This window comes from Cornus florida, unplaced genomic scaffold (genome assembly GCF_030987335.1).
Source record: "Cornus florida cultivar Cherokee Brave unplaced genomic scaffold, ASM3098733v1 CherokeeBrave_3.0.0_Hap2_Chr09, whole genome shotgun sequence".
Taxonomy (NCBI): domain Eukaryota; kingdom Viridiplantae; phylum Streptophyta; class Magnoliopsida; order Cornales; family Cornaceae; genus Cornus; species Cornus florida.
Window position 1 is genome coordinate 93,714,194 of NW_026775579.1, and position 12,045 is coordinate 93,726,238.

Genomic DNA, 12,045 nt, shown 5'->3' on the forward strand with positions numbered 1-12,045 from the left:
GTTATATGGATGCAAAATCACATCCCTTTTAATTAGGTAGGACATGAGTGGAATAATAATTTTCAGTTTCTAATCGTTAAGTATAAAATATTACCGAACCGTTTTCTATTTTCAGTTTTGAAAACAGAACACTGCACATAAAATTCTGCTTGATTCAATTTTCTGAAAACTCGGTTATAAAAATGTCTGTTTTCAGATAAATATTTTATAGTTCTCTGAACACAATTTTCTATTATATGAATTCTTAATAAATGTTTTCAGAATTACAAACCAAACAAACCCTACTTAATCCACTATTATTTCCCTCCCAATCTTTTCATTTTTTAGAGGATAGTATACGAGGAATAAGAAAGGATAACTATCATTTCTTTTATTTCATTTTAAACAACCCAAACACGATGAACACTATCATTTCTTTTCTTTTCTCTCACTATCCCTCCAAATCCCACAATGGAACACCAATGTAGCAATGAATACAAACTTTATATTTTTATTTTATTTTTCTTTGGCTGTGAACTATGATATTGATCAGTACAGCCTAATACCTTGTTAAAAGAGAGTTGTATCATGTTTTTAAAGTAAAGAAATTATACCAATTTAAATAATTGCAGCATTATCAAGAGATAAAATAACAAGGGACGTACGGAGGCTCACCTTCATGACTGTAGAGGTAAAAACTCTGAAATGTTTGTATTATTTCCCATATCTCCTTCGGTGGAAGTAACGGCCAAGCTTTTGTCTGTAGCAACAATGGAGCTAAAGAGGGACCAATGAATATTGGAAAATGGTTCAATCAGTCACGAGGAGTGTTTCAAACCTTCAAAACCTCTATTTCTCTCTCCATCCCTCTCCACTTCTTATCTCCTACGCTATTCTCCTCTTTCACACGAGACCAACATGTCTCGCGATCCAGTGGCTTCCATCTCTTCTTCTTCCTTAGTTTCTATTCATGATCATGAGAGAGTAGAACCCGAGACAATACGGGTGCTCGTCAATTCAATCAATCAGCACATCAATGAGTTCCTTGCAGACACCAAAACCCGAAAATCTTTGAAACAGAAATGCACTTCTAAGCTCAAGATTCAAAAGCAAGAATTCTTTGAATTCTCCGAGCAGTCAGTACTATCAAATCTTTATTGGGGTATTGAGAGTGTTGAAGCTGCAATAAAGACGAAAAGCCCAGAAGAGAAGACCTCCCGGCTGAAGAATTCAGAGAAATTGCTTCAAGTCCCGGCATTGCTCGATGAGCACGGAGTCACAGTGGGAATTTCAAACCGTTACTTGGTTTGTTGCTCCTACTTTTACCTCTCTGTGGTCTGGAAGCTCCAAAGGGATGAGTGCCAGGTTGCACTGCATTTTCTGCAAGCTCTTTCGGTCTCCCCAAGACTTGTCCAGACAGAATTTGTACCAAAACTATGTGAAAGTCTATTTCCTTCGTGTATTATGTCTGAAAGGCAGGAAGCGGCTGCAAGAAGCAGCTTGGAATCAGCCTCTCTCATGGATTTCCATGAGGACGAGATCGGTGAGGAGATGAGGCAGATGGCAAGCAGATATAAGGCCTGGATGACATATTATCAGGTCATGTCATATGGAGAGACCCCTCAAAAGTACTGCAGAAGAAGAGGTATTGCTTCAGCTGACGATGATCCACAACATTTTGTTATGTAAGTTTTCCATCAACGCCTGTCATGAATTCTGCAGTTGATGAAACATTTAGCTCATTAGCTCCAATTTGACATTTGAGAGTTTAAAACCATTAGTAGGTTAACGAGATAGTTAGCATCCCATAAAAGAAGATGCTCTTTTGATTTATGACTCATCATCCTCGTAGAATTGAAGGCCAGTAGCCGAAAGCATCACTAGCTTATGCTCTGACCTGAGTAGCATGGGGCACGAGGAATCCCATGTGAATCAGCAAGGACCACCTTGCAAGGCTAAAAACGGAAGGGATGGGGGAGAGAGAAAATAAAAGAAGTTAGCTGGAAAGAATTCCAATTTGCAGTATCAACAAATTGCTGATGTATGGCAAGATAGAATAACCAAAATAATCCTTGAGAAACATGTAACAATGTACTGCAGAACATTCACACAAACAAGATAGGGAACTCAGTTAAATCCTCTTCATTGATTTGACAGGAACTAACTTTTAAGATCACTATCACTCACATTTTATTAATCAGCATTATTGAATCATAATTTATAGCTTGTTTGTCTTAAAGGAAAGTAAATTTAGAAAAATTGCGTAAAAGCTAAAAGAAAAAGAAATGAATTGTTAGTGCAGCAATGGTAGTTGTTCTTAATCTTTAGGGAACATATGCATATCAATCACAGGGGTATAACTAGCTACTTTCAGGAAACTGACTTGCATCAGAAAGATAAATAGAAACAACTCCTATTACATAGGAGACCAGTAGGAATTTTCCTCAACAAAGAACGAATTCTGTGTGCTTAAACTGATGAAGTGTATATCATTTCCTTAATGTATCTTCTAAACTAATTTGGTTCATAGAAACTGGATGGAACTAATTTTTTTTTTTTTTGATAAGTAATGAAGTGTATATCATTTCCTTAATGTATCTTCTAAACTAATTTGGTTCATAGAAACTGGATGGAACTAATTGAAGTAGATATTCTAGATTTTCTAATTCCTGCGAGATCTCATCACCATTTGTTGTTCGTGGACAGGAATAAAGAAACCACAAGCACCAACTCTTCAAATTCATATGATGGTGGAAACAGCTTTCGAACCTATGAAAATGTAAGCCGTCACTATTTTCTTCGTCAAATACTAGTTTATCAATCTAATCTGACTGCGTTTAGGTCAAAACATTTAATTTCCTCACGTGTACTTACTGCAGAACTTGCATTAAAGCTTTAGTGTAAAATTCTATTAATCAACTAGTTTCAGGTTGTGAACAAAAGGAAGACATGGAAATATAGCTAGTGTAGTAAAAAAAACACTGTATAGATATATATAGGCATATCTGGACGTACTGATAAGTTTTGAAGTTAGAACTAATAAAAAATGCAGATGCCCAGTTCAGTGTTTAACCAATGACACCTTTTTGGACTTAGAAAATACACTAATAAGACGTCTAGCTTCTCCTCTAATAATATCTTTGTTTCAATTTGTATTCTATACATAAAAATCAACGCAGTTTGAGAAGGTGCATCCACTCTATCCTCAAGCATATTTAAGTGATGACACGGCAGAGAAGCCTAAGGCGTTTGAGGTGATTCCAGAGTTACAAGTGGGAAATTTGGAACATGTTTATAGTAGGGATAATAAAAGAAACTCAAATATCAAATGCATCAAAGATATGTTACAGGAATCTGAGTCAGATTATACACCAATTTGCCGGGATTCATGTGACAAAAGTTCTACAGATGAAGGTGATTTTGATGTAATTGCAGAAAGAACACCATATTGCCCGGGAGTGAGTATTTAACAAAACATCTAGAACATGAATGCCTGTACTTTTGTGTTACATTCTAGAACTAAAAGTATACAATGCTTACTTGTCTCTTTCTGAAACAGGAATATGCGCAAGAAACTGAAAGCTCAGTCAGAATCGTTAGAACAAATGCTAATGATCAACAACTAGAAATCTACAATCAGTTTGGTCCACAATCACATATACACTTCTAATTTTGATACCTTGACTTTCATATACAGCTTCAAATTATAGTATAATTTTGTATCTAATTGCAAAAACCTGTACAGGAAGAAGCAAGCTCCTTGCTCGATACTGAATACAAAGTGCACAGTTTCTTTGGCACAAGCTCCAGGGCGTCCAATGCAAGAAGAATCCAATAAAGGAAATGTCATGAAGTTCATTTCTGGAATATTCTCCGGTTCCAGTGATCTGGATTTATCCATATTGGAACTAACAGACATGAATTCACATTCTCTTTGGGATTGCCATGTAAAAGGAGGGAAATTTCAGAGGAGAATGTACCTACCTGATTCCCAGCACTTCAGTCATATGGAATCTATGGCTCTGCAGAATTATCAGTTCACACAGATGGATTGCGGAAAAAGCTCTGCAAGGAGAAGAGAACACTCAAGTAGCCAAAACAACTTAGAAGTCTGTTCACATCCTGAAAAAGGCTCCCTCATTGAACCAGTGGGGATAATTGAGAAAGCAATTTCGAAGCTATGCTTCTCGGAGGGATTAGAAAAATATAATGAAGATTACGCAGTTGAAATTACAGGAATATATGAAATGTTGGACAAAAAGGAAGGAGTAAAATATGCTCTCTTGAAGGACGTAATTTTGGATCAACTGCTAATGGCTATTTCATCTTCCAAAGAAGAGGGGATAATAAGGGCAGCAGTGTCTATACTATCAACTATCATTTTGGGGAACAAGGCACTCATAGAAGACATAAAGAGGAAAGGTTTACAGTTGTCTGATTTGGCAAGTGCCTTAAAAGGGAATGTATATGAGGCAGCTATTCTTATCCATTTAATAAATCCATCTCCTACTGAAATTAAGAGTTTAGAACTTTTACCAGCACTAGTAAAGGTCGTGTGTGCTTCAAACAGCTATAAGAGTAGCCTAGCATCACTTCTGCTGGCTCCTCCTGCTGCATCATTGATGATTATTGAAGTATTAGTAACTGCATTTGATTATGCTACAAATAACATGCACTTGGCTGCAATTAATTCTCCACAAATACTTTCTCGCCTCATTGATGTCCCAAGAAATAATCATCTGGAAGAGGTTATTGCTCTGGCCACTATTCTTGTGAGATGTATGCGGTTTGATGGACAATGCAGAAAACATATATCGCAATTCACTCCTGTGGCTCCATTTCTCTCCCTCCTAAGTAGTAAGCAGAAGCGTGCAAAGTACATCGCTCTGGAATTTTTTCATGAACTCCTTCGCATGCCAAGGTATGAGCAAAAAAGTTTAAGTTCAGTACTTTACATGTTATGGTAGTATGTAAATATAGTTCCATAAGAACTGAAGATGAAAAACATGATTATGATAAACTAGTCACTCCAAACGTGTACCACTTTGTGAAAAACATGTCCATATGTTGTGACTCAATAAAGATCAAAATTATTTAATTTTCAAAATCCAGCTTCATCCAAGCGTCCCTGACATTACCAAAACTGAATGTACTCCTTATATATACAATTGCTTAACCTTCCAAAAGAAAAGAAAATAAAATAAAATCAGTATGAACCTAATTATATGGATGTCATAGACGAGGGTTTCTTCATTAATTGTACACCCCATCTTTTTGTGAAGATATCAGAAAGTGTGTATCTTTTTTTCCTTCCATTTCTGAATATCTGGGAAGTTCCCTAATTCTATCTTTTCTTTGTATATTCTATAGGTGATCAGTGTTTGTAGAAGGACCTTATTTTTTGTCTGCTCTTGCATAAAACGCATGTGGAAGAAACTTAGTTATGTCTAACCCTGCATACCCTGCATGTGACGTGTTTTGGCCCCTTGGTGCCATTTTGGAGATATACTTTTACTTGAACAAAGAAACAACCAAAAAAAAAAATCAGATAGAGTCATCTGTTATACATTTGTTTAGGATTGAAAGCTGCATATTCTCACAGCATAATCCCCATGGCAAAATATCCTTAACAGATTTATTTCTAATTTATAACAGGTCATCAAGCATTAGTCTTTTGCAGCAGATACGAAAAGAAGGAAGCATCAACAATATGCAAATATTATTGCTCCTAATTCAACAATCACAACCTGAGTACAAACTTTTGGCAGCAAATCTGTTGCTTCAATTAGTCGCACTGGTAAGTTCTATAATTTGTAGGTTATGATTTTTTACAGGTTATATCTATAAACATCCAGGCTAACACGAGATTGCTTTTATCGAACTACCCAGTCTTCAATAAATCCTCTTTTCTAATTATAATTTAGTTTATAAATAATAACAAACTAGCTTGTAATTTAAAATCTAGCCACATGTGAGGGGGCGTGTTGGAGGATAGAAATAATTGAAGTAACACTCTCTCTAAAAACATAGGATTTCAGAGTAGATGGTGTTAAAATATTTAACTCTTAGCTATCCAGTGTGTGATGGCCACTGTGATTACAGCATTTTCATAGGACCTACAAATGATTAATCACATTGCCACCACATTGGCATGACTGATAGTCAAACTGGATAACTTCTCCAGTTAAAGTAAGAATTTGAATCATGATGCCTCTAGTCTGGCCTTTACATTACAACTAGAGAGTTTACTGACAGTTGAATGATGAACATTTTTCAGGAAGACTTATCTAGTAGAAGTATATTCAGAGAAGAGGCCATGGAGGTACTCCTGGAGTCGGTAACATGTGAGGAAAACTCTGCTGACCAGCAATTATCAGCATTTATTCTGTCAAATCTTGGTGGAACTTATGCCTGGACTGGGGAACCGTATACAGTAGCATGGTTGCTAAAAAAAGCAGGTTTGACCTCACTGCAGCATAGGAATATGATAAGAAACTTTGACTGGTTGGATCAAAGCCTCCAGGTGAGCAGTGATGAAAATTTAATACGGCATAGTGTAAAACTATAATCTACAACTCAGTCACCTATGTTCCATTTATAAGAAAGCTGCATGAACTGGCAGGATGCTGCCACAGACACATGGTGCAGCAAGGTTGCAAGACGCATTATTAGAAGTGGGAATCCTGTCTTCCATGTGTTGGAGAAGGGCCTAAAGAGCAAGATAAAGATGGTTTCTCGAGACTGTCTCACAGCTATTGCATGGCTTGGATGTGAGATTGCGACGAGCCCAGATAACGTGAGATATTCTGCATGTGAGATCTTGCTAAGTACAGTTGAGCAATTTTTGCATCCTGGATTGGAGCTTGAAGACAGACTCTTAGCATGTCTATGTATCTATAACTATGCCTCTGGTAAAGGTAATGCCTTCGGTGAAGAGAATAATAAGTGCTATACAGGAACATAAGTATGAAAGTACTAATTAAATGGAAAAACATGAACCAACTATGAACTGTGGAGCCATCCGTAAAGATCTAGTATGAAAGGAATAAATCTATAAAATTGTTCGTTCAGAAGGTCAATCAATAGTTATGAACAACAGTATTTATTGGGGTTTATTGAGTTCTATAGGTTTAGTGCAAGTGGCAGACTAATGCTTTACAATGCTATTAAATAAAAAATGGAGTGAGTTATTTCAGTTTCATAAAATGTCCAAAAAATTCCCCTAAATTAAAAAATTTATCTAATACTGTTGCAGATAATTGAAAAATATTGACGCATTAGAACTGGTAGAAAGTACTCAGGTCTCTCAAAGACACGTTACAATCAACAAATTTGACCCATTAGATACATGTCCAGCATGAACAAGTCAATCATAAACTCCGAGATAGTTTCACCAAACTATGTAAAAAGCTCGTGTCACTTCCTCCTAAAGACCAAAGGCCATAGCTGATGGTTGTTGAATCTTTATAAAACATAATAAAGAAAAATGCTTTGTCTCTTCATGTTTATACACAAGTTTTAGATTGGAATTTCTTTCTGCAGGTATGCAAAGACTACTACATTTCTCAGAAGGAGTAAGGGAGTCACTAAGACGACTTTCAAATATAACATGGATGGCAGAGGAATTGCTAAAGGTGGCTGATTATTTCCTGCCCAATATTTGGGTGAGTCTACTAGCACAATTCAGGTTTTTTATATAGATCACCAGTATTTCTTTTAAAGACAATCAATGGAAGCATCCCAACAATTACCTCTTATTTGCCTAGTAGATTTGCTCAAAGGTAATCCATCATTTCCTTTTGGGATTGACCACAGTAACTTATTAGGAAAAGTAAAATCCAACAAAATAAATCCTGCTCCTATAAAAAAATTATGAAATGTTCAGAAAGAATGAGTAAATAACACCACCAAGCTCAACTCTTCTCCTTTATTCCAGCCTATCAAGAATTCACCACAGCCTGCGAAATCAAAGCAATAAATTGGAATTTATGCGCAAGGAATTTCATAAGATTCAGAGAGGCTGCTGACAATGTCCCTACACCCTTCTTTTAGGCATGGAGCCAGCTATGCAAACATATATCAATTTTGCATTCAAACAAGGGAAATCAGCATTGCAACTGTCTTATCATGCAATAATTCCATAAGTAAATTATAATTCAATATGATATCAGTAGAACAAATGGATAAAACAAGAGACGTCAAACATTATATCAGACAACAAGAAGTTATACATCAACGTGGTCCATGCGTAGTTGACAATATTGGACAAAATTGTCCGCAAAATCATAATTTGTTGTAAACTTGTAAAACAAATAATTTAAGAAGATAGAACTAGCAATGGTTTTTCTTGATTGTCAAATTAATTGTGATATGAATGAACCAAAGTTTTATTATTGACATTATGCATTTGCAGCATCCTTATGTTAAAATCTGTGGTGGTACTATCAAAATATAGTACATATTTGATAATTATGTCTACTTGAAATATCATACAATGATGAATTATCATTTATTAACTTGTCTGTTTCATTTCCATGGTAAGAGCAGAGAATATCTTGCGTTCACACACAAATTCTGGAAGCTGGTAATGACTGCTGCGGAGCTGTGACTGCACTTATCTACTACAAGGGACAGCTTTGCAGTGGATATGCAGATGGTTTAATTAAGGTATGTAACCTCCCAGGTCTTTCATACCAAGGAAGCTACTGTTTCTGGTTACTGGATGCTAACAACTTCATAACATCATTTCTTGCTAAGGAACAAATTTAGAGTTGTCAATGTTTGGATGGGTTGATTTGATAAACTTTTAAGGTTGTGGAGGCCTCAACTGCCCTGCATTCAAAATGAAAACAAAACCATCGAGCTTGATTGAAAAATCACTATACATGTGCTTGTAATATAAGAAAAGCTGACGGAAAAACTCAATGATGTGGTTGTATTAAATAGGTGTGGGACATCAAGGGAAAAGCAGCCACACTTTTATTGAGCATTAAGGAGCACAAAAAGGCAGTGACATGTTTTTCGCTCTTTGAACCAGGAGATTGTCTGTTGAGTGGCTCTGCTGATAAAACAATGCGGGTAACTTAATTTTTTTATTGCAATAATCACTTTTAATTCTTAATTGGAATGAACTACCTCTGAAACGGCACTATTATTTTTTGGTACAGATTTGGCAAATTGCCAAAAGGAAACTGGAGTGTATTGAAGTAATAGCAATGAAGGAACCGATTCAAGGTTTAGATAGTCATGGACAAATGATTTTTGCAATTACAAAAAGCCATGAGATGAAGGTACTAATTCCATGGGATGCAAATTACATTTACCAAACATAGCATGAACATATAGGACGGTATCAAATTTGTCCTTTGTGGTGTGTGTGTATGTGTGTGCGTGTGAATGGTGACAATCAAAGTTAATCTCCCTTCATATTTTGAGATAACCACTTAACTTCACAGAGATCCTTCTTTTCAGGTGTTTGATGCATCAAAAACAGCCAAAGACATTTGCAAGAGTAAACGTGTGAAGTGCATAAGAGTAATTGATGGGAAAATTTATGTAGGTTGCATGGATTCAAGCATACAGGTTCGTTTGACAGTCTTTTTTGCTACCAAACTGATGCACAGGTTGAATTCTTAGCTAATACATCAACAAATGTAGGAGTTAGATGTAACAAACAATCGGGAGCGAGAGATAAAAGCACCATCAAAAAGTTGGAGCATGCAAAGCAAGTCCATCAATTCAATTGTAATGTATAAAGACTGGTTATATAGTGCAAGTGCAATTGTTGAGGGTTCATATATCAAGGTAAGGAAGATAAATTGTTCTTCGAGTTACTACAGAAGGCTTCCTAATGATCAAAATAATAATGCAGGAGTGGAGAAGACATAGCAAACCCCAAATGTCAATAGTACCAAAGCGAGCAAACGTGCTGGCAATGGGAGTGGTGGAGGACTTCATATACTTAAACTGCAGTTCATCAACAAGCGTCCTTCAGGTGATTAAAATAATTTCAATAAGAAACTGCAATATTACGGTTGAGAATATCAGAGGTACTCATAACTCATGGTGTACAATAATAGATCTTTGGCACCACATGCTCAAATAAATGTAGTCATGGAGTAAATTGCATTGACAAGTGAAGAAAGGAATAAGGTTCAGAGTGTTGTGAGAATACGATACATATTTATGGCTAATCTAATGCATGTGGGGATACAGTAATGCCCTCATAGTGGATCATCAATAGGGTATAAACCAGTAAACAGACCTCATTTCTTCTATCAAGCATTCAACTTCTAATATATTGTTTTAACCAGATTTGGTTGAGAGGGACACAGCAACAAGTAGGAAGGTTGTCAGCTGGCAGCAAGATAACAAGTCTACTCACTGCCAATGACATTGTGTTATGCGGTACTGAGAGTGGACTAATCAAGGTATGGTAATTCAACTCATCTAGTTTGAAATTTTTTATGCTATCTTCTTTCTATTATGCGTTGTTCCTCAACCCAATATCCCAATCTCCATTTGACAGGGCTGGATCCCCCTCTAGCAGAAACAATTGAAGTGGCCTAAATTATATTACAACTTCGTCAAGTATAGTATATGTGTTTGTTTGATTGAATCACATTACCATGTACAAAGCAATTGTAAAATATATATCTAGAAAAGGAAGAGGACTATCATACGATTGATAAGAGTAATGTTACCTTGAAAGACTATCTCCTTGTAAATTAATTGTATACCACAGTTCAACATTGAAAAGAATAATAGCACCAATCTTTTCTAATTTAATTATGAAATACAAATGGAATGAATTTTGAATTGACATTTTAAATTAACAGCCAAGTGGTGAAACATGAAAAATGCATGAAATTTCCAATGCAGACTTAGAAACCCCACAACGCTGCCCCCATGATTGTACAATCCTCACTCTTCAATACTTCGACTTGAGAATTCACTGGTGAGGGAAATAAAAGCACCTATTTCAGACGTCATATGAAAATATGAAATGTTATTGACAGGGCTTCTGCAAGTAGTTTCTTTTTCAGTAGGCTATGAAAACCCTGTGTAATGAAGTGCCAGTACACTAGAGAGTCGTCCTTTAACGGATTTACAAAGTTAATAATAGTTGAGACAGAAATGGAGATCGGAATGAGGAGAAATACCTTGAACTGAAAGTTTAGCTAGAAATGGCATTGCTCCAATTCACTAAAAATAAAAAATAAAAATAATAAAATAAATAAAAAGGTCTGATAAGAGAAGCATCCCCAGATTATACTTCATGTTGGGTGAAGAAAAAGAACCAAAAAGCAAATTATGTAGCAGCTATATTGATGAATTTAAACACAATATTGATGTTCTGAAATACTATTGCACATTGTAATTGACAGTAGCCCAATACCTATATTGATGTTCTGATTAATTCCTATACAAAAATACAATTAAAACACAGTTGAAGCAACAAATTGATATGCTAATATGAATATTATCAATCTCCCTTTTAAGAAAAATAAAAGAAAATCAAATCAAAAAAGAAGAAGAGAAAAAAAGAATCCTTAAAACTATATTTATATGTGTATGATGCAAAAATAAATCAGTAGTGAGTCAATCAGAGATGTGATGCTCATTACATGATTGGAGAAGTAAACACAAACTGACCTTCTTACAGACTTGACTTTGAACCACCCATTTGTGTTGCTTTTCTGATCATGGAATGCTTATGCTGTACAGCAAAGGGCACGATTAAGGAGTGCATTATGGACTTGGTGAATATGGCGCCAATTAACACAAAGTCGAATTTGAAGATGAATCCATATTTCTATATTTTTCTTTTCATTTTTTTTTTTTCCCAAATCGTATCTAAGTTTATATTAGGTTGCGCCCTCTGTGGTTTGTCTGTCACAAAAAATTCATCTCTTTGACAAATAATTTAAGCCTTTATAAATTTATATTTTTTTGCCCCAAATTGGAGCCCTGTGCGACCTCCTTAAAGTCTCAAATACCAAAACAGCAAAAAGCTATAAAAATTTAACAAACACGAAGGAAAAAATAATAATAATAAATTATTAT

General features: G+C 35.6%; 1 protein-coding gene across 2 annotated transcripts; it reads left to right on the forward strand.

Annotated features, from left to right (window-relative positions):
- Positions 1-733: 733 nt before the first annotated feature.
- Positions 734-10,767, forward strand: LOC132275296 (putative E3 ubiquitin-protein ligase LIN-1). Of its 2 annotated transcripts, XM_059776757.1 has the most exons (17): positions 734-1,664; positions 2,686-2,758; positions 3,159-3,437; positions 3,539-3,618; positions 3,725-4,900; positions 5,635-5,776; positions 6,257-6,502; positions 6,602-6,896; positions 7,522-7,643; positions 8,527-8,646; positions 8,926-9,057; positions 9,147-9,269; positions 9,451-9,561; positions 9,637-9,783; positions 9,851-9,973; positions 10,293-10,409; positions 10,508-10,767. In XM_059776757.1, exons 1-17 carry the CDS (start codon positions 898-900, stop codon positions 10,523-10,525), a joined length of 4,071 nt encoding a protein of 1,356 aa, XP_059632740.1. In that variant the 5' UTR covers positions 734-897; the 3' UTR covers positions 10,526-10,767. The 2 variants fall into 2 exon arrangements, with proteins under 2 accessions (XP_059632740.1, XP_059632741.1); XM_059776758.1 differs by lacking the exon at positions 3,159-3,437 and having other exon boundaries at positions 736-1,664.
- Positions 10,768-12,045: the final 1,278 nt, after the last annotated feature.

Bases quoted from the DNA above. Each gene is read 5' to 3' on its own strand.
- LOC132275296 (XM_059776757.1), top strand. From the start codon at position 898: ATGTCTCGCGATCCAGTGGCTTCCATCTCTTCTTCTTCCTTAGTTTCT. The intron at 3,438-3,538 runs GTGAGTATTTAA...TTTCTGAAACAG, and splicing joins GAACACCATATTGCCCGGGA to GAATATGCGCAAGAAACTGA. The intron at 9,270-9,450 runs GTACTAATTCCA...CCTTCTTTTCAG, and splicing joins CAAAAAGCCATGAGATGAAG to GTGTTTGATGCATCAAAAAC.